Source organism: Clytia hemisphaerica, unplaced genomic scaffold (genome assembly GCF_902728285.1).
Source record: "Clytia hemisphaerica strain Z4C2 unplaced genomic scaffold, Clytia hemisphaerica genome assembly, whole genome shotgun sequence".
Lineage (NCBI taxonomy): Eukaryota > Metazoa > Cnidaria > Hydrozoa > Leptothecata > Clytiidae > Clytia > Clytia hemisphaerica.
The window spans coordinates 420,778-444,653 of record NW_027104207.1 but is presented as its reverse complement, the minus strand read 5'-3'; the positions used below and the strand labels follow the sequence as shown (position 1 = coordinate 444,653).

Here is a 23,876-nt window from a genome sequence, read left to right as displayed (position 1 = left end):
ACCCCCCCCCCAGCATCCATTTATTATGTTATATTGAAAATTAATTTGAGAAGAAAATCTTAATCATAATATTTTAATTTTTATAAAGAAATTGAAAAAAAAAATATGAAAATTGAAGAGGAGAAATTGTCATAATTGTTTTACTGGTGGAAATTCACTACCCTGGATATCACATATTTCACAGTCTGGTTATTGATATTTTTATGTTCTGGTTTACAGCCTGGTCTACCTAGAGCGATTTGCATTCTCTTTAAGAGAATGCCGTCCGCTTGCTTGCGCTCACTTCGCTAAAGCCGTAAGGGCCAATCTACACAGCGCGGAGCAACTCTAAAGCAAAAATAGGATAGTCATCCAGTTGCTAGTGAAGATAGGGCTTTCTGTTACATGAAAACATGAAAAAGAAGAAAACAGAGGCAAGTTCATTTTCCGAGAAAACATGGTTGGTCATGCTGTCATGATAATGCATGCAAACTTTTTTATGGACTTTGGTGTAATCTTTGGATGTTTTAAATAGTTTTAGATCTTGTAAGACTGCTTTTTATTAATTTCTGTTTTGCTGCCCTGGGTTGGCTAGGAAACATGGGTTTTCACTTTCATTCTCTAGGGAGACCAAGCTCTATAATTTTAGAACTTTGTATGTTGAAGTAAATTTTGTTTTTTCTAAAATTTTGAGCTAGGATATCCAGGCTAGAAATTCACGAGTTATTTATCTAAAAAATATATATGAAAATTTAAAAGTACGAAAGTTAAAACCTTGAAAACTTTGATATTTTCACCCTGCCCTAAACGAGAGAGAAGTTATAACTCGTGATGTTTTCATCGTGTACTCCAAATTTGTCCTGAAATCTTAAAACTGAAAACCGCTCTGTGAGTTTTTATTTCCCGTTTTTGGCTTAATGAGATCTTTTCTTGACGCAATCACTTTGATACGCATCGAAATGGATCGAATTAAGACAATTTATGAAATATATTGTTTCAAATGTTTTAAAATATTTTAAAGTGAATGGGGCTGTGTAAGATTGATACATGGTTTTTAGAAAAATAATTTGGGCTTAGACCTCTACTGTACCCTCAAACATAAAGCAATAGTCTCCAATTTTCAAGCTTATACCACACATCGAAAGTGTCCAATGCGTTCATAGTGTGGGTCTCAATGATTTATTTCCTTTATCGATACTTTAATGTTTGATGTATTGTATTATCGATATAAATCGTTTTCATATATTAGATTTTTCAAACAAAAGAGTTATTAGTTGGTTCTACCTATCTTCCAGAAAAAAATCTTACTCATGCACAACGGAAATTTTCACGACGAGTCTATTTTCAGATTATTCATTTCGATAATTTGTCGTGAAACTGTTGAGGGGGATTTTTAATGCTTGAATTATAGTAATTTTCATCTTCCTTTTAAGGCAATAAAAAGCAAAAATCGAAAGATGGCAATATGTGCCATATGTGGTGAATTATTTCCGAAGGAAGAGATGGTTGAACATATACTCAAACACAAACCTGAAGATGATGGTAGAGCAGGATGTCATATTTGTAATAAAAGTTTCCGTGGAAATCATGAACTCAATTCTCACATTAAAGTTGTCCACAATAACGAATTGTTCAAATGTGAAAATTGTGCAAAAGAATTCAAGAGCAAAAATGGACTCAGTTACCACAATAAAGCTGTGCATTCAATAGGTTCTCTATCGATATGTATTGAATGTGAACTTTCTTTTCCAAGTAAGCAAAAGCTTTTGCTGCATAAGAGAAAGGAACATAACAAAAATACAATGCAGTGTAAGACTTGCAACATTCTAATCGGAAACCTTGGAAACTAAGAAAACACGAGAAAAGGTGTACAGCTAAACCAGGTGATAATGTGAAGATATGGTTATGCAGACACTGCTTTAAAAAGTACAAAACATTGAAATACAAAGACCGCCATGAAAGCAAATGTGAATCTAGACTTGAGAAAGTTTCCCATTAGTTTAACTTCTTTGAAAGAATTTTGTTAACATTTGATTTTTATGAAAGGTTTGTGGATTCCAGGGTGTAATGTGTAATAAGGATAGCCTTATCAATTTTAAAAATAACATTATTCTACCTTTTTTTTACTCCTTTGTGTCCAATTATGACGACTTCAACTTTATCAAAATGATATCTTTACAAGACATACTTATTCAAACTGGTAATTAATTAATCTAAAATTTGTAAAAAGAATTATTTTCTTAAATTTTGTAAGTGAGTCTGTGTAACGGAGATCAGTGACGTATGAAGCTCTGATAGCGACACTTCGTCGGACACCTGTCCATTTTGCTCAGGACGGTAAACTCCAAAATATATTATGTTTCGGTTCGCTTTTTTACACCTTCGTCGTTCTGTCACCCTCCGAATCATATCAATATATACACAAACTCACTGTCATGAAAGTCTACTGTCTTATAAAATATAACACAATTCAAAATTGCTAACTTCTGTTTTTTGGTGTTAAGAAGTTTTTGATAATCCACCATCTCAAAGATTCAACCGTGTCTGTTACATTTTTGCCTCAAAGCTGCTCAAAGTTTAAATTCAAGTCTCACAAAGGAAGCAGCTTTTCTTTGTTAACCAAATACAAAATCACTGTATTCTTATCAAATTCTCACCCAAGAGGGTATCCTTAGGGTATTCTTACGATTGGTCAATTTCACCCTGATATTCTTACAGAGGATATTGGACTGCTCCATTAAAAAACCATACAGGGGGTTGGACGAACCTTTTCGAGTCAAAGAAAAATTATTGAAAATGTGACGATACCTCCTGGAAAATTACAAAGTTTTCAAAAATACCCTTGGAAAAATTCTTTTCATACCTTATAGTGAGGGTGGACGAAGTAAAATCAGTCTTTAACCCCCTGAAAATTTTAGAATTACTTTTTACCCCCTTGGAAAAATGAAGAAAAACAAGTGATACTTTTATGGACCTACCTGGTTAATCTATACAGGACATTGGACATTGAACACAAAATTGAACTCGTTAAAAGCAGAAAAACCTAAAATCTTGAGTCACTATCAGTGACAAATGTGACACTCATTAAGTTGTAAAAGCACTAGATATATTTAATGATAGATTCATTTTTGATCCAAAAGGAAAATTTCAAGACTAATCTACCTCAGCCATCATTTACCTGTGATATGATGCTATCTTATTTTCATGGAAGAAATTAATTATACAACTTCTCAGACCATGTTTTTGGTTGAAATTAGCCACTAAAATATTTTCCTCTGTTTTGGGCTCTGTTTCATTCGAGGGCATATAGAAATAACGAAGAAAGCTTGCTAGCTTTTACTAACGGACGAACAGGGATAGGTCCAATATCAGACTCTTCCAAGGAGTAAGACTTCTTTATGAGCTTTCAGTCAACGAAAATTGAACAATGATTTTCGAAATGTCTTATATAATTATTTATAGGACTTATTGGAGTAAAAAAAAAAGGTTAGATTAAACATTTTCTCTTTTATTAAAATATAACATGTTAAACATAAATTTATCACCGAAAAGTCAATCGTATGAAAATCAAGTTCCTTATTAAATGCAAAACAATAAGAATTTACAAGGTAATGTATGATAAACGATAGCAAAGGAGTAGCACGTAAAACGTTTCCTAGTCTTTTAATTATTTATAAATATCAAAACATATCATCAAAAAGTCAATTGTCTGAAAATTAAGTAAAATTATCACACAAATCACACACAAAAATCAAAATGTCAAATGTCACAAAAATCAATTAAATGCAAAATAATAAGAATTTACAAGAAGAAGGTAGCATGTGAAAGTTATTCAATTCAGTCATTGTTATTTTCATCTGATGGTGAATGTTGAACCAATTCCATTATTTCGGACATGAGACATGGTTCAGCGCTTTTCGGGTTAAGTTTAGTAATTTCGATCAATTTCAATTCTTTGGAATTGTACTTAATCCTGATATTTTCAAGCACTAAGATTACCTCTTCCAAACTCTCTGTATTATCGGTGTAAACATCTTTAAAAAAAGATTTAAGCACTTCACTTTCACAAAATAAAGATGTTTGATTCTCGTTTATTGAAAATTCAATTGTTCCTTGTATTACTGTTTTCAACCGCTTCACCTGTTGGAGACGTTGGCATGTTGGTTAATGCATCGAACAAATTTGCTGCTAAAATCTTCAACTGCAATTTCATAGTCGCAGTTAGCTTGATTACATAGATGCACTTTTTGAAGATTAACAGAATCGATGTCCGGATAATCATAACTTTTCACATTACTTGGAACTGTAGTTGAATGGACAGTCATATCTGGGACTGGGAAATCTATGTTGACATCAGAAGGCTGGATTGCGGAATGGTATGTCGTCTCAAGCTTTAAACCATAAAACATCTTTGTCATTAGATCTGTGAAACCATAATTTGCTTTCTTCTGTGAAAACATCATTTGTTTTCTCTTTTATAGTAGAAATAAAGTTTTGGCGCCAAACTGAAAACCTGATTTGTCCAGTCTCATCTACAAGCACCCCATGTCGTACGGTCTTGCCGAATTGCGATTTCGATTCTTTTTCGTTCCAATAAAGTGCATCCACAACATTGACATTATTAGATTCAATTGTAATGTCTGAAATTTTGGTTGTTGTAAGCTTTTTAAATCGAAAGTCGGGGTCGTGTTTTTCAACTGAAATTTTACTTCCCGTTTTAAAATTGAAAAAAAAAGGTTTCGTTACCAGTGCTTGGATTCGAATCGATTTTAATGTTTTTCAATTTAACGGTTTTACCATAGTTGTCTCTAAAAATTGTTTGACATGGTAGACCAAGGAGCGTCACTCGTACTGTTCGGTATTGGTCGTTAGATGTTTGAATCTTAACGTCGATATACTGGTTTCCGAATTCAGAGGCGATGAAATTTCTCTAACGTGGGCAACATAACCTGTCATATCAACGGATGATCGTATTGGACTATGAAATTGTAGAGCCAAATTTCTCTTTGGTGGGGTTTTGCCTGCACTAGGACTTTGTTCTGCCTTTCGTTTTGAATACATTATTTATTTCTATTAACCTAAAATATGATAGATAGCTTAATAGTCGTCGATAGTCAAATTTAATAAGTTTAAATAATTTACTAAGAACAACCAACAACAATACAAAAAGATTTAGAAAACCATATTTTTCCAAAATTTGAACTACGTCCATCTACTCCAGGTTCTTCCACCCTTCTGAAAAGTTTTTTAATAACTGAAAGAAAAAAGAGTCACGCACAATCGATATCATTATCTATTAATAAAAATAGCGTGGTTCTTTTATTAAAGTAAATTTATGCAATGAACATACAAATTAAATAAATTATTTTTCGATAAGAAAGAGCACAATCGCCTTTTCTATTGAAAAGAAGACGCGTGTGTTTTCTCACATGTGGGCTAGATGTTGCATAACTTTGAAGAAAAACAAACAAGTACAACAAAATAATAGACATCACCTGTTCTATATTGCATAACTTGAAAAGAGAGTAAAGGTCGAAATGCTGAAGAAGAAGATATACGTATTTTTATGTTGCGTAATCTTTAAATTGAAACGTTACAATGGAACGCAAGGGTAAAGTTATAGCGAAAATTATTGGATAATTGAAAGATAAATTGCGTAAAAACAAAACTGTTATGTTACGTAAATCGAAGATCTTTCTGTTCGAGTTTCTGGGACTTCACGTTATTTTTTTATTAGAACCCAGTTTATAAGAACATTGAGGCTGAAATTCGTCGAAAAATTAAGGACATCCTAAGAACAGCCTCAGTTTGGAAAAAAATGACAAGAAACTACAATTTTTTTCTCTTTTCAAGCAGTTTTAACCCAACTTAGGCCTGTATTTTCTAAAATCGAAAGTCAAATATTATCCAAATTGTACCAATTTTAAGTGTTCTTTATTTTGCATGATATTGTCGATTTAGAGTAGTCTGAAAAATTTAGAACGCATTTAAGAACATTTTAGGCTGAAAATTGCTAAAAAAATAGGCACATCCAGGCTCAGCCAAATTTTAGGTGTTCTAGTAAAAGAAACGTGTACAGTATTTGGAAATGCTTGATTGATGTAAAGATTTTTTTAATAAAAAAATCCAAGGTCAAAATTCAAGACTAGTGTCTTCAATTTAAAGATCATTCATAGAACCAATTTTTGTCACTAGCCTAACAGAAAAATGGTCACGCTTTTAATTTTTTTTATGTTATTGAGCAGGAAAATCAATATCATGAATTTAAATATTTCAAAAGTTAAATATAGTGCTAATTATATATAATAATGCAATACTGTAATTGGGGTAAGATATAATCAAACATTTGTAGCTCCACAAATAAGATTAAAATATTAAACAAATCAAATCAAATGATCCGAAACGAAAAACTGTTTTTTACTAAAGTTTATATAAAAAAAGATCAAATTAGGGTCAGTTTCAAATGCACAGGAAAGATATTTAAAGAAAACCTACTTTAACTTTCTTTTGTCTATGATGCTAAAATATATGCTAAAAATATTGAAAAGTTCAATGATTCAATCACAAGGAATTCTCAGAAGATCTCGGAAAACCTACCCTTAAGGGTGGCACACGCCAGCTAATTTGAAATAGACTTTAAATTAGACATTTAAAATCTATTGTTTTCAGCTCATATTTTCAATTTTGTGCTAAAAATAAAAGAATTTTTCGGACCAAATGATATTGACACATTAATCAATCATTCAGAAATAAAACTGAAGTAAAATTAACGTTGTAGCTTTCAGTTTTTCTTTTCATCATAGATCGGGGAGAGTGTCGGGATAGAGGATAGGGAAGGGGATCGGTAGAAACAAGCTATTCACAAATTCAATATATACAGTATACTATTAACAGACTTCATATATACATTTTTTAATTTAACAAATAACCAAAATAAAAATACAGTCCTATTCAGTATCCATATACTATAATTAATAAACAAATCGCTGTAAGGTGATGGCATCCACTTAGCAGGGTTGTTGCAATTGTCATCAAAAACGAGATCTAAGATATTTCCGTCGATGTGGGTCGGGTATTGACAGCGTTGATGAAAAATGTTTGGTGGCAAGACTTCATTCAGGTCATCTTTGTTATCAGGCAAATTGAAATCACCAAGAATGAGAGTTGAGTACTCTGCTGCATCGAATTGTTCTCGAAGTTGATCAAGTTCAATTTGAATCGATTGTATGAATAAAGGAATAGAGCTAGTTGGAAGAAGTTAAAGTCACCCATAGCTTTTGAAATTTGAAAAAATAATTTCGATACTATGTTCCCAATAGATTGAACCAAAAAAAATTCTTAGGATTTTTTTTTGGATCGACTTTAACTCGAGAAAACTTAAAAATTGTTAAAATTTGGAAAAAAATTATTCATTTATCGATTTTTTTCGACTTAACCTGAAATTGTGAAGCTTTAACTCGATTAGAAAAAAAATCCTAAGACATTTTTTTAGTTCGATTCTTTGCCGAAAATATAAAAAAAAATTAAGTTCATAGCTAAATGCTATGGGTGACTTTAACCTCGTTAAAAGTAGTATGGTATGGTAAAATTTCATTTTTTTCTACATCAATTTGAAATTTTTGACGAGATAATTACTGTTTAATTAAGTAATCAGAGAAATGTGTCAAAAAATGTTACTATGCAATAGATGTGAGAATAAACATCAGCTGAATTCTCTCTTTTCTCTTTGTTGTTTCCGAAAGAGACAATTATTTGAGTAAATAATCCATCATAAGACGAACTTTGTTTTAAAATTTAAATGGTTATAACTCTGGATCAAAAAAAGATTTTAAGATCGCGATTTTACCAAAATGAAATCCAGTAACTTTTCTTCCACTTTGACTGAAGAAAATTTTTTTGACAAAAAATCGGAAAAAAGGTGTACACATACCTTAACTAAAAAAAAGCTCTTGCCACATAATTTTTGGGGGCAAAAAGACCATGCTGGAGGCAAACAAATTTTTTGTTTTGAAGAAGTCTGTGGTTGGACTTTTGAAATGAACTTTTAGTATATTTTCTTATCGGTCGGTCGGACGGTCGGCATCTTAAATCATCGGAAAAATGCGATCTGAGCATAGGTTCGATTATTTTGCATATTGCAACCGCAAAAAAAACAGTTCTGTAGCGCTTTTTAACGCTAAAAATCTTTGATAAATTGCAGATGAAAATCTTAACACAAGATGATCAAAACATTGGCTACGCTGAATCTATAAAATTCCTAGAATAATATCGCCACAAATCCGACAAATTTTCCGACTTTTTGACTATAAAAGGTTTAAGATATATAAAAGTGAGTCGGTTGGTAGAAGCAAAAACAACTTATTGGTGACCCGGGCCATTAGCAAAAATTTGACGGATATTCACTCGCTTCCATATAGATTGTAAGTTTTTGCCTCCAGTAATCAAGCGCAATTGTGCCTGCCCACATCGGTCTGCCTGTAGAAAATCAAAACATTGAAACCCGTCTTAAAAGTGAGATTTTATTGATTATTTGTAAATTTCTCAAAGTAATGAAAAACCAATTTGATATAATGGAATTCCATCCTGCGAAACTATTTATTTTATATTTCAACTTTCTTAGCATAATATTACACCTCATAAATAATGCAGAAATATAATGAATAAAAGCTATCTTGCACCTGCACAAAATATTTCTGAAAAAAATCTAGAAATTTTTAAGATAGCTATAATTTTAATGGTTACTACCTGGCAAAGACAATTGATGCAATTAAATAAAACATGAGAAAAAAACAGATTTCAAAACAATGAAAGAAGTCTGCAAAACATAAGATGAACCTTTTACAATTTTCATCCTCAAATTGTTTTTGCCCTCAAAGAATCGTGACATTTAGCCGAGAAACTTGTAAATTATAAAAAAATGTAGAAAAAATACAAAAGTTATGGAGTATTACATGCTGATTTTAGTTTTAAATGTTGTCTATGTTTCTTCAATTTTGCTGTGATGGCTTTTTCAACAAATGTTTGCAGTGGCTCCGAAATACCGTAACGCGTGTATGTTGCCTTGAGGATGGTTTGCATTTTTGTTTCTTCAAATTTTCTGAGTCCCTGTCTTCCATTGATGTTGCATTGAAGAATTTCAACGCTATTGAACCAATGCTTAATCTCACCAAAACCATAATCTGCTGCCAACTTAACGCGCTTCTCGTCTGAATCAACTGAATTTCTCAATTGACGAGTCATGTGTTGGAGTTGCTGCTGTTGTTGTGGTGGCGGTTGTCATTGTTGCTGTTGGGGTGGTGGCGGTTGTTGTTGTTGCTGTTGGGGTGGTGGCGGTTGTTGTTGGGGTGGTTCCGGTTGTTGTGGTTCCGCTTGTTGTTGTTGCTGTTGGGGTGGTGGCGGTTGTCGTTGTGGAGGTTGGAATGGCTGTTGTTGCTCTTCATCGAAAGATTGGTCAAAATTGAGTGCTGGTAACCAATCATTGTCCAGAAAGTTGTCACTTTGGCTGGTGTTGTTTTTTAACTGCTGGTCCATGTTATGCAACTTTGTATCGATTTGGTTGAACTGGTCTTTCATCCAACTTTTAAGATTTTCAATTGAACACCTACAAACTGGACTTTGATGTTGAGTCAGGGTCATTGCAATGTTTGGTGTGGAAAAGTCAAAAGTAGGAATCTGGCTCACTCCTGGCAATGACATGTGTGGCTCAATTGATGCATTGGATTGTTGGATTGTTGGTTCTGGTGTCAATGATCTAAGCGGCTCTGGTGTTGATGGTTTGAGCGGCTCTGGTGTCGATGGTTTGAGCGGCTCTGGTGTCGATGGTTTGAGCGGCTCTGGTGTTGAGGGTTTGAGCGGCTCTGGTGTCGATGGTTTGAGCGGCTCTGGTGTTGATGGTTTGAACGGCTCTGGTGGTGTTGATGGTTTGAGCGGCTCTGGCGTCAATGGTTTGAGCGGCTCTGGCGTCGATGGTTTGGTCTGTTCTGGCGTTGGTTTGTAATTCATTGTCTTGATTGGTGATGGTGATTGGTGTTGATCTTGAGATGTTGGTGGTGTATTAAAAAAATTTGATGGTTTCAAATGGTTGTTGCCTTTGAGTCCCTGATAAGAAACCCTCTTAATCATGAACCCATTGACCTTCTTCATCTTTTCGTCCTTCCTTTTCTGAAACTCGTTCAACAACATCACCTCTTTGGGTCCCATTTCACGTTCCTGAAAATACATAGGTTAAAATTTTCATATCTTAAAGGAAGTACTTTAGACATAGAACCCTTCTCCAGCAGAAACTTTTACAGATCAAAATATAAAAATGTTTTTTTTTTTTTTTTTTCAAAAATTGCAACTAATACTTGTTAAATTCTTTCATTACAGTTTCGCAGGAAAATGGTGGTATCGTATCAAGAGCATTGCAGTGCGTATCAAATCAATAAATCAAAGATCAAAGATAATGTCTAATTGGTTGTCTTCTCCGAGTACAGAAATTTCTGTTTTAGAAATCTGCTTTTGGTGGTATTAAGAACATCTTAGAAGACTTTCATACAAACATTTCAAAAGTAAGAGTATTTCTTACAGGTGCTGGTCCGCTGTCATCTTTTTGGCTGTCTCTTGAACGTGCTGCCTTTGCTGCCTTCAGTTTTGATTTCGACTTGGTGTTGACTTTCCTAGTGTTTGTCTTCTCTTTTTCATCTTTGCGAGGCTGAAATAAAGATAACTATTTAAAACACAATTTCCTTTCCTGGAGCTGTTGGCTTATTTTCTCATTTCTCTCTTCTCAGGAAAGTCATGGCTGATGTTTAAGAAATAAATCGAAAATATTGCAGAAATCAACTCCCATTTTTGCGATCAATCCAAGATAAATTGTAAGTTCTCATTCTCTACAAAATGTTTTGAATATTGATCAGGTTATCAATTAGGTAAAAGATTAAAATTTTCTGGTTGCATTGTCCAGCAAATATATTACTTAAATTGTTTTACTTTAATCGGTTTAAAATTTCTGGATTTAATTTCAGGAGTCAGAGTTTGTGTGAAAAATTTTTGCGTGGATTTAATCCTTTGGATAAGCCTGAAAACAGTTGTAAATTAGCCATTTTTGCCACAAATTAAAACTTTGGAATGGTTTCTCCGCCGAAAATGCGATTAAAAAATTTTGTGGTTGATTTATTTTCGCGAATATGGCATCTTGTGAAAGTTGATCTAATTTAATAATTTAGGAAATATCCATGTACCAACCAAGATGAAACCATGTTATATCTTCAAAATATCTAGAATCCAAAGCAGTTAAACAATATATATAAAGTAAGTGCTCTTACTCTTTTTTCAGGTGGACAATTTTCCTTTTCCGATTCTTTTGGAGGGTTAGGTTTCTTAGTTTTAAGTTTTTGCGTTGGTGTGGTATCGTCCTTGTTTGATGGTGGTTCTTCAACTAATTTGGTATGTCTTACTGCCTCAGCGTAGGTCTTTCGTTTTTCTTGAGTCTGAAAGAAGAAACAAATAAAGTATAATATTATCCTTTTATTTATTAGCTTTGAAAATTCGGGCTTTAAACTCAATCGAGATACCTTTTTATAGTCCAGAGAGACACCTCAAAATCTTTTGACCCAAATTTTCCAAAGCTGAAATCTCTGAAAATAGTCTTTACACGGTCTTCATTATTAAATTCAAGTAAAAATTTTCAAAGTCGAAAATCTCAGCTTCTAAAAATATTGGAACAAAAGATTTGGAGGTGTCTCTCTGGACTATATAAGGGTATGTCCATTGAGTTTAAAGCCCGAAGGGATAGAGTTCAATCTCTAAACCTTTCTCAGGCAAGAAAAAGTGAAGCCTTAAAAAATGTGCCGCATTTTTGCGAAGCGAATATACATGAGCGAAGCAGTTTTGCTATCGTGTATATGTACCTTTAAATCTCACCTACGCTGGGAAGCGCAAATGAAAAATTACTATATATATCCAATCTTTCAAACGCCGAAATGATTGAGAAAGCCGTCCGCCCTTCCTTAGATCAAACCTAGAATCGCGGCGGAGAGACCTGGAATTACGGATGGTTAAATTTGTTTTTTTCAAAAAGTGTCGCCTCGTGCGTTTAGATATACCAATTCTTAAAAGCTACGGAGATAATACACGGGGTTACCGGTACTAGATAAGCCTTGTTTTTATCTCCTTAAGGTTTAAATTAGGAAATCTAAAGAAAAGGTCGGAAAATCAGCGCGGACTGGAAGCGTTCAAGAAGCGTTCCAATGGCGCTCTTTTTTCAAGAAGTCATTGCATTGACTCGAGCAAAGACTTTCGAATGGCTTTCGAACTTTTCCAAATTCGAATGTTGACTAAAAACAACATTGTTTTGAAAAGACAAATTGGTGTTTTGAAAAGAGATGGTGCTTGATGAAAAGAAACGAAGGAAGCAGCTGAACTTGCGTAATGAGAAGAAAGAAGATGGAACTTTTATTCTTTCATGGACATTTGGACATTGCAAGAAGAGGATCTAAGCTGAAGAAATGAACTCTATACATATGGTGGGAAAGACATTCCTTTTGGCTTTTGGTTTAGATTGAATCTCGGTAGTATGTTGAAGTGCTGGACTTTTTGTATATTTTGATTTGATGGGAACAAAAATATTTTTCGCTTTTGGGTATGGCTAACCTGGAAGAATTTATTCCTCCCTTATTCAGTAGAAGGAGAAATGTTTGTTTGTCGTTGTTTATGAAATTTTGGCTTGACTGACCCTCAATGATGTGGGATCTTTGGTTGTTGTTTGTTGTTTATGAATACGCATTGGTGATCAGAGAAATAGAACATTGACATGTGATTGTATTTTAAAAGATTTTATTGTTGGTAATGGTAATTAATGGCAATGACTTGTAAAATGTCGAAATACAACGACAAAACATGACATTATGTTTATGGATGCATTTTAACTGTTTTAAATTTCTGTGCTGAAGCCGAGAAAAAAGTCACAGATTTTTTACTTTTTATGTGTAGAGTTTGCTCCTGTTTGTCAACAACTTGAGTAAGAGGGTAAAAGACTGTCAAGTACTTGCCTCCACAGCAAACTTAAGCTAAGAGTTTCCCAACTTTGAAAAAAATCACAGCCAGTAAAATTTAGAGGTTTTACTTAGTAGAATCGTTGAAGAATACTTTCTATATCTCAGTTTTTTTTATCTGGTTTTTCTTTATTTTTATCTCAGGATTTTACAGCGCTAGTAGTTTAGTTATAATTTTAGAACTTTGTTAAATTTTTTAGAATTTACGATGCAATGTAATGATACAATATTTCTAATTAATATGGTTATTGAATTTTGAAACTACATAAGACAACTTATTTGTATTAAATTTTAGTCTTGAAATCCTCTGTATTTCACATCTCTGTCTCAATAAACCGAGCGATGTTTAAAGTTTGTTTAACTTTTTTTGATTCTCTGGGCTCTTTGCAAGGAAGACCTTTTGACGAGGCTAGAGAGGTATTTTCCCTCCCAGGACGAAAGAAATAAAAATACTCGCAAGGCTCAGGGCGGACAAATGATTATTGAACTTTTCACAACGATTCATGAAAAAACCATATAATTTTCCTCAAATTCGTAGAAGTAAACGTCGTAAGTTTGTACACCTGAAGTGTTTGAGTGTATCTCTAAAGAGGCTCGGTCTTCCTGAACCTGAGCAGTTGTCGGGGTTTCGCAGGGTTTACATTTACGAATTGATTATGAATCTATTTTAACTTGCAATTTCTAGTGTGTGACCCTATAAATATTTTGCTTGCAACTTGCGAATCGAGTGACTTGCCTGGATCGCTTCGCAATTCTTATACATATACACTAGTTGACGACAGATTGAATCTAGCAATTCCTTTGGTTAAGGATTAATATTTTTTTCGAAATTTAGCGGTAAATTTTAGTTTCAATCCGTCATTTGTGTAAAAACCAGGCGAGCTGCTCACAAAAATTGGCACCCAAGTTATTTTGATTCCCCTGCCCCTTAGCTTTTCAAAAATTTATAACAAGTGCTTTGACTAATAAAATCAGGTGATTTCACAAATTGAGCGGCTCGACTGGTTTTTACACAAATGACAGATTGAAACTAAAATTTACCACTAAATTTCGAAAAATATTTTACAAATTGAGCGGCTCGCCTGGTTTTTACACAAATGACAGATTGGAACTAAAATTTACCACTAAATTTCGAAAAATATTTTACAAATTGAGCGGCTCGCCTGGTTTTTACACAAATGACAGATTGGAACTAAAATTTACCGCTAAATTTCGAATAAAATTTTAATCGTAAACAAAGGAATGCTAGATTTAATCTGTCGTCAAAAATACAGATTGAAACTAAAATTTACCACTAAATTTCGAAAAACATTTATGCAACTTTAAGCTTTCTCCAGCAAAAAAAAGTGAAGCAAAAAATTGATTTTTTAAATTTCGTGCCGGCGGATAGTATCTAGCATTTTAATTGTTTTTGGAGTGCGAGATCAAAAAAAGTAGGCAGCAAACGCTATTTCACATCTCTCAAACCGGCGAAATTGCATATTTTAGTCGCGTGACTTTTGTAAGAAATCCTTCCAAACCTATGCTTCACTTTTCTTTAAAGGCCACATATCTAGCCCTTCGGGCTTTACAAATCTGTGGATTGAACTCTAGCCCTACGGGCTTTAAACTCCAGAGTGACACCTCTTAATCTTTTGACCCAAAGCTCTCTGAAAATGAGTCTTTACACCGTCTTTATTGTTAAATTCCAAATCTTTTGTCCCAATATTTTTAGAAGCTGAGATTTTCGACTTTGAATTTTAAAATTTTTACTTGAATTTAACAATAGAGTATACACGTCTTTTTTTTTTAAGAAACACACTTTTAAGAAACATGAGGCTCAGAATGCCTAAAAACTAAGAAACATGCTAATTATGCTGATTATGTCAAAAAGTTTTGAAACATGAGGCTGCTTGGTAAAACTAGTTTCTTAAAAAAAAAAGACGTGTAGGGTAACAATAAAGACCGTGTAAAGTTGTTTTTGCTTCGCAACCTTTATACAATACGGCTAGGTCGGAAGAAGCAAAAACTAATATGGGATATATTTTTCGAGCTCAGATTCTTTGTCTTTTTTCCAAGCCTTTAGCCTTTAGGCGAGGAAAATATAGAAAACTCTGAACGAGGCTCGGAAAAAATGACGAGAAATCTTAACTCAAAAAATATATCCCATATTGTACGAGTAAAAGTGTAGAGAACTCGAAAGTATGTGTGTAATAACGAAAAGTTTTTTAATTCAGTGCAATAATGGAGCTCGCTGGTTCGATCAAATAATACGAGATTGAAGAGGGAAATCAACTTATACGAGATCAAAGATGGAAATCAACTATCACAAAGAAATGCCAATCAAACAAGATATTGGAAACTTTTATAAAATAAATATATACCGATGCTGCGTCTGATGTTTCCCATTTCTTCTCAAACTCGTTCAATTCCTTTTTCTTCGCTAAAAAAGAAAATAATTTTCATTAAGGGATTATATTGACAAGGATCAGAATGCTTAAAAACTAAGAAACATGCTAATTATGCTGATTATGTCAAAAAGTTTTGAAACATGAGGCTGCTTGGTAAAACTAGTTTCTTAAAAAAAACGTGTATATACAGCATAGAAGAAGCCAAATTCTTTTCTTAAAACATTTCTTTCGTAAGCAACCTGAGAAAGGTCGACCAAATTAACAACTTCTCCCTTAGCAACGTTCACCTTTTTTTATAAGCAACTCCAATTTTCGGCTGATAATTCGCTATGCTTTATCAGAAAAGCTCAATGAGATGGTAAAAAATAGTTTATTTTAGAACAATCTTGTTGCTTATAAAAAATGTGTAGCGTGGGAAGAAAATTAAAAGCCACCGACAAAATTTACTGTGGGAAATTATAATGGATTGGGTTTTTCCCTTCAAATTTTGGGGTTACCCCTTTGACAAGCATTAATTTAATGAATAAATTAACTTACCAGCTAACTTTAGAACACAACCGGAAACATCATCTTTTCCATCTGAAAAGGTACCAGATCTATTCTTCTCTTTCCAATCGATTAAGTTTAGCGGAACAATTACGGTTGTGTCATCAGATGGACAGTAAAATAGTCCGTACTTTAATTTCATTGAAGCCATGATTAAGTAATATATACTCAATAATTAGATGAATCAGTTATTAGATAATTGATCAAATGCTTGTTTATTCTGCAGAGCAAACACAAAAGTTCCCCTTCTCAAACTTGGCTTTTATAGCTTCCCAAATAACATTCGAATTATATGTCGTCGGTGATGTCTACAGTTTATTAAAGTGACGTCAATAAATTCGAACGTTCTGTTGCGAAAATGTGTGATGTCTATAGGTTCGAATGATCGAAAGTAAGATATGCATTGTTCTTGTTAAGTTATATAAATTATTTCAATTGTATATTTATGTATTTTGCTTGTTAAGTTATATAAATTATTTTATTTGTACAATTATTTATTTTGATATAAATAAAAGTTTATCTTGTTAAGTTATGTAAATTATTTTATTTGTACAATTATGTAAATTGATATAAATAAAAGTTTCAAATCATTTATACTTTCACGTGACTCTTCCCTCCAATATAAAAGACCTTCCCTCCCGTCTCTCATCTGATTTTCGAAAAATTTCTTGTTCAAAGATGGCTGGAAAACGTGAAATTGACATTGCTGAAGAAACTCGTATTGATAAATTTTACAGAGAAGGTTGTTGTAAAAAGAATTGTTATTTGAATTTTACAAAAGAAAAAGCTGCTGAATTTAGAAATGACATTTTCGAACTAGATGAAAACGAGCGCGACATGATGATAATGGGATTCTTTTTTAATCAAAAACATGAAAGTGGTAATAATCTTGAATATTGCATTCGTGGATTTCGTGTTTGTCGCACAGCCTTTTTGTTTTTATTTGCTATTTCGAAGAAGCTATTTTCCACTTTGAGTAAACACTTTGACGAGAATGGTCCAGTCCCTCGTATCCACGGCAACTCAAAGCGACTGCCGCACAATGTTATTGATATTGAACATATAGAGCGAGCTAGAAATTTTATTGAAAACTATGCGCTGGCTAACGCTAAACCACTCCCTGGTCGAGTGCCAAATTATCGCGATAAGGATGCAAAACTGCTACTCGTACCATCTCACGAGACTAAAGAGGGTGTTTATAAACAGTATCGCGAGCTTTGTATTGAGTTTGATTTTGATCACATGGGACTGAGTACATTCACGAATTTATGGAGATCGCAATTGCCAAATATCTTAATAACTAAGCCAATGGGAGACTTATGCTGGGTTTGTCAACAAGGCAACGAGCGCCTTCTCCGCAATCATTTGGAAAGCGATGGTGAAGGCGACGAACATGAAAAGGCACAAGATGAGCAAACCCTTCACATTGTACAGGCGACTGAAGAAGCCCGGTATTACAGAGCACAGGTAATCACAAGGGGTAAATCACTTGAAAAAAATGTGCAATACTTTTTTGATTCTCATTTAACTTTTTCAAACTTTCGTTTTGAATTTTTCCCGATAACGCTCACCGTCCTTGGTCGCCCAAAATTGTCCACCTAATTTTTTTCCATAAACGCCCAAGAAACTTTTTGACTTTTTCAAGACTTCTTTTTTACTTTTATTTTATTTTTTACTCTTTCTTTAACATTTTGTAGAGGTGTACGATAATTTTTCGAGTGACTTACCCCTCTGGAAATCAAGGACTACTAGTATATCCGGGGGTAAAATTGAGCACTGGGACTTGCCCATGGTCAAGGTCCCGAATTTATATCTCGAGCTTATAGGCATAATTTTTATTTATTTTTATCAAAATCCTCCCTATTTTTTCAGGTCGAAGGGGCCAAACAACAAGCTGCTAGTTTCAAAGAGCCTTTTGAAAAGCACGTCCCTTGTTCGTTTAAAGGCATGGCTCACTATAGCTGGGATTATGCCCAGCAGACCCACTATCCATGCAACCCACTTCAACCTGGACCAATTTTTTTCAAAACACCCAGGAAGTGTGGTATATTTGGGATTTGTAATGATGGCATAAATCTTCAATATAACTACTTGATTGACGAAATAAACACAACTGGGAAGGGGCAAATTCAACAATTAGCTATTTGCATCATTTTTTCGAAAATTATGGCATGGGTGAGACAGAGTCGTATTTACATGCTGATAATTGTTCAGGTAAATATGGATTTCAGAAAATATTGATTTGCCAGCAACTATCAAATCCCAATTTCCCATCCAAAAAATAAAAAATATTTTTTTGAACATTTATAGTGAATCCTTGAGTGTTATCTGAGTTTTTTTTAAATAAATTGCTGTTATAAGATTTCCCTGACATACAAACTTAAAGTATATATTAACATTAAGGGACTATTTTGGCGAGAACTAATTTTGCCAAGTACAGGAGCAAATTATTTAATTTTGTTGAGAACTGATTTTGGCAAATTTTGTCTAGACTTGATCAATTAATTTGCATCAGCCTCTTTAGTCGGTCTACTTTGTTTCATTTTCCAACATTTTACAAAAGGTAATTAAGATTTTGAAATTTTTATCCACCTATTCATCTAGTTTAGGTATAAACTTATTTCTTTTTTATGATTTTTGATGGCGAAAACGTTTTCGCCAACAAAAATCATAGAAAAGAAATAAGTTTATACCTAAACTACTAGTTATCGAGAAAAATAAAACAGTTCAATTCTCGGGGTACCTAAGGCACTCCCCAATGGTCGCATGAGGTTCCGCCCCTTAACGTAAATGTTTTTTAGGTTTTTCCGAAGCATTTTGATATAGAAAATGAGATGGGGCATGGTCAGATGGTCAACTTTGGAGGAAAAATTCCACATTTTCTTGGAAAATTGCAAAAGGATCCTTTTTTCATATTCAGGGCAGAATAAAAACAACGCTTTTATTTGGTACTTAATGTGGAGAATTTTGAATGGATTCCACGAAACAATCGAATACAGCTTCACGATAGCTGGCCACACAAAATTCAGCTGTGACAGGTAATGAATAAGATTTCAACAAATGAGTTATCTTCATTACTATAAGATGGTCTAATGTCTAAATCTCTTTTTCATTATTGATACTTTTTAAGCGGTATAATTTAAAGAATCTTTACAAATTCAAATTCAAATTCACTTCTGATGGCTGAGGTCGATCATGTTATACCGTGAAGTCGGGTAACTTGCATCAGTGGAAGGAAACTTGCATAGCCATCAAATGACTGACCAATCAAAGCAGGAGAATTTCAAAACAAATGAACTACGCAGCTCCGCCTCGCAGCTCTTCTCTACCATTTTGTTTTAATTTAACTTTGTATTTTAATGACCAAAAAAGTCATTCATGTGAGGGGCATGCAAGTTTCCCTCTACTGATGCAAGATACACGGTATTCACAGTAGTTGTTTTGAAGAACAACTTTGAGAACGCGAAAACCTATTGAATAGCTAATTACTCCAGAACAGTTACCTAGCTAGAGACAAGATAATTTATCACGTTTATAATGGCTGAGGAAAAGTAATGCATGCGGAGTAGTTTGTTATTCAATAGGCTGTCATCTTGTTCTCCAAAACAACTATTATACTTGTTATTTGACGCATAATGATTCAAAAAAAAATTGTCACGCAAAGATTTTAGAAAAAAGGTCCATTAGAAAATGTAATCATTTAACCAAATATTCATTAATATTGCGATTATTCTGTTTCTTTCAAGGTGCTTTGGCAGATTCAAGAAAAAGTTACGTCTAACTCATGTTTCGTCACTTTATGAAATTGCCGGTGTTTGTGATGAATCAAAATGCAACTACTCAGTGCTTGTTGGAAATCATATCAAAGAAATCAACGTTCCGACATATGACTGGACACACTACTTTGAAAAACAGCTGCAGTTCCAAAAAATCACAAATATTCTCCAATACCATCATTTCAGATTGTCAAAGGACCACCCTGGAGTTGTAAAATGTCTCAAGTCCTTAGATGATGATGAGCCATTTGAATGTTCAATTTTTGCTAATCGTAATCCGCCCAATGTAACAGCTATTTTGCCAAAAATCGTTCCACCGAAAGGATTCACCATTAAACGTGCAGATTATTTGCGTAAGGAAATCTGTCAATTCTGCAAACCTGGGACTGAGGATTTGGTGGCACCCTGATACAATTCATGTATATTATATTTAATCTTGTAAACATAATGATTGTTACAGTTAATCATTCTTACTTCTTCACCAATTGAATAATATATCTTATCCAAATCCACCATTTTTATCAACAAATAGTTTGCTATTCTTATTTGCTTCTTCAACATACGATTGCTTCTTCAACGTGATTGTCTCTGTATGTGTCGTTAATTTCATAAATGTTATGGGTTATGTTATTATTTCATTGCATTAGAAAAATATTTTGTTACCTGGAAAATAGAGATAAAATGTAAATAAATAATTGTGAGGATATTATGAAGTTCCATGAAAGAATGTAAAATTGTAACAGCTTTGAGTTATTTTTCTAAAAAACTACTCAGTCCTCGATCGAAAGTAGTGATCTTTTTCAAAAAAAGAATTGAGGAGACATCAATAACGTTTAGCATTTTTTAAGATCTTTTCGATATGAACCATATATATATGTGAAGTAATTCAAAGAATTTCTGTCCAACTATCTTCTTTCAGGAGATTTGGGTGGCAGAGCAGCATATGCATTTCGTCCTTATTAGGACTCGTCAGCACTGCATACTGCACCCTGGCTGTCCCCATTTTGTATGTATTTTGATGAACTCGTGTAAATGATTGTACGGAAGTGTGTTTATCAAAAAAAGTTTTGCAATGCATTGTTTCTCCACTATTACTTTTCTTCTATATTCATTTTTCCAAGAAACGAACTTCTCAAGAAATTCCTCAATGTTTTCATTTTCGAAAACGAGGCTGAAACAATACCGACAGCCGAGCAAAAATCAATAGCGGCCATCGGGACGAAGCGGACCGGGCATTGGACCGCTCTAGGGCCCCTTTAGCGGCCTCGAAGCCTCTTCGTTATGGCCGCTTTTCTTGATCGGCCATGCAACGGCCTCTTTCGATATTTGAACGGCCTTACCGGTAAAAAGACCGGTCCAATAGAGGCCAAAGAGGAACGGTAATTAGACCGATCGGTCTTTTGTGTACTCCAAATCGCTTGGGGAGTCACATATCACAAATTCTGCATATTCTTTATGGAGAAAGTTCTTACCATTTCCTTTATATCCCCACTTAATGCAAATGTGACACTTATTTGTCGGACCTTCTTTTATTGCAGAATCAAAATTTTGTTTCAAAATTTTAAACGCTTTAGTTAAAGTTATTAATGGATCAACCATACTAGCATTTTGAACTTTTTCAAACTCCTTTTGTTGTTGCGCTGTATTAAAACTTCGGTAATCTTTCATTCTTTCCCGGGAGGATTTTCGGTCATTTTCCTTTTCAAATTCGTCTTGATTATCCCTGGTTCCTTTCATTCTTTTTTGAGCAGATTCTCTCTCTTGTTTTCTTTCAAATTCGTCTTGATTATCCCTTAAATTCTTCTTTCTTGCCTGGTCAGATTTTCGAACCTTTTCTTTTTCAAATTCATTTTGGTTATCCCTTAAATTCTTCTTTCTGGCCTGATCAGATATTCGAACCTTTTCTTTTTCAAATTCATCTTGGTTATCCCTTAAATTCTTCATTCTAGCATGGTCAGATTTATCGAACCTTTTCATTTTCAAATTCATCTTGGTTATCCCTTAAATTCTTCATTCTAGCATGGTCAGATTTTCGAACCTTTTCTTTTTCAAATTCATCTTGGTTATGCCGAAAAAGTCTTTTTCTAGCCTGGCCACTTTTTCTAAACAACCTTTTTTTGACCTCATCCATATTATATCGTACATCTTTCATAGAGTTTTTCTTTGAAAAAGTTGATAATTTTCGCTTTCGCTTAACCGGAGTAAAAGCTTTATTGGAAGTGCTTCTGGTTTCAGTAACTTTACGATTTTGTCTTTTCAGAGATGAGATTTTTTATCGTTGCCGAGGATTTGAAAGGTTTGTCTACAGCGGCATCAAGATTAGCGTGCGTGTCTTTAGAAGTTGGATTTTCATTACCAGAACTAGCTATGTCTGGAGAAGGAGAATGTCGAGCCAACGGATTAGAATAGGTGGATTAACTTCTCTCGTTGCTCCCAAGAGAGATCCATTGTCTTCTCATTGTTACAAGAAAAATCTGTAAATGACTCTGCGCACTCCTCGTTTAGTTTTTTCATTGTTTTTATAAGAACAATTTTCCAATTTATACAGTTTCGAAAACGAATTTGTCCTATGATTCGATCAATTTTGATGATTTTGCAAATATTTTAAATCCTGCACTTAAGTTTTAGCATCAACAAACGCTAGACCAGTTTTAATGTAAATTTTTAATCTTTTGTCAATGGCAATCTTCAGATAAGTGAAAATTAACGTATGGTCTATAACTAAGAAACTATCGATGGGTCACGAATGGGTTGCATACTGGTGAAAGAAGACTGTATTTAGAATTAGGAAAATAAATTTCAAATTATTTGGCTAATTTCTGCATTGGATAGAAAGGGCTAAAAAAGTGCATTTTCTTATTTAAAATGTACCACGTGATACGTAATGACCAATGAAAATGTTGAAAGTAATGATTTTTTACAACTTTTTTACAACTTATCAAGTTTTAATTGCTAGCAAACTCGTAAAAAAGTTTGATAACCTAACGAGGAGTGTTTTCTATGAGTTCTTAATCCACCTATTCTAATCCGTTGGTCGAGCATCAGAATGACTTTTGTTTCCAATAGGTGTTGTGGACATTTCTCCATTAGTTTTTTTCTAAATCAAAAGGTACGGAACACTACGATTATCAACTCTATATTGAGAAAAAACATTCGGAGTGGGTACAACACTATCTATACCAAGTTTCTTCGTATTTTACAACAGCAGTATAATGGCCACTGTTCGCCGAATTGCCATGATGATAAACGATTGCTTGCAAATGAAGCTTTCCCAGCAGAACATTCTCAAATTGTGTTTCAATATTTAGGTTGGAGGCTAGCTTTTTAGACACGAAATCCTGGTCAAATCCGAAAATAACTGATTGAATAACTAACACATTAGAAACATTGAATAAAGTCCTGAATTTTTTGGCAACTGTACGAACGGGACGGTGAGAACACTCGTATGCGTCTTGTAGAAATTCTCCATATGGATCATTAACCATTTTCGAAACTGCATTTTCAATAGAATTTCTACTGAGACGGTTTGGAAACTGTGACCTCTTTGTTAGAGAAATTACCGCAAGTTTGACATAAAATTGATTCTGCAAATGATATACAGAAAATACTATCATTAGGCACGAACTGGTCTGCTGTTAGAGGATTTACTTGATTCAGAATAGGAAGCATACATTCTTGTGCATCAAACTGTTCTCGAAAAGTATGGTCATAATGTGGTAATTCTATAGATTTGATAAACTGATATGTTTCCAATGGGTTTTCAGAGGATTCGATTTTGGTGAAAAGTTCTTGATTGCAAGTTTTATTGGGCAGATTCGCGGAAGCTATCAACAGAATATAATACTTGAGTTACAGAATTTAAAAAAGCAAACATTTTGACCCAAATTTTTCAGTCCCAGTGGTGTACCTCTTCCACGTAAATCATTGAATGGAATCAAAGTTTCATTATTTTTTGCATTTGACGGTTTAATTGGTATTCCTTTAAAACCTTTATTTTTATTGGGTGTAACTTTTGGTCTACCTCTACCCATTATTTTGTTAGATAAACAATCTTAAATCTTTCAATTTCAAAAGTATGTCTAAATATAATATTTTCAGATTTCGTATTCTCAGTATTCGTAATGATCGTAATGAGCGTAATGACAGCCAAG

At 33.7% G+C, this 23,876-nt stretch overlaps 2 protein-coding genes across 2 annotated transcripts in view; both read right to left on the bottom strand.

The window, feature by feature from the left end:
* Nucleotides 1-23,876, bottom strand: part of LOC136815453 (N-alpha-acetyltransferase 50-like) — a 431,221-nt gene that overhangs the window by 282,734 nt on the left and 124,611 nt on the right. The gene's annotated exons all lie outside the window — the stretch shown is intronic.
* On the bottom strand, nucleotides 9,256-9,981 carry LOC136815389 (uncharacterized). The gene has a single exon (XM_067071826.1). The coding sequence runs from the start codon at nucleotides 9,979-9,981 to the stop codon at nucleotides 9,256-9,258; it is 726 nt and encodes a 241-aa protein (XP_066927927.1).

Bases quoted from the DNA above. Each gene is read 5' to 3' on its own strand.
- LOC136815389 (XM_067071826.1), bottom strand. From the start codon at position 9,981: ATGAATTACAAACCAACGCCAGAACAGACCAAACCATCGACGCCAGAG.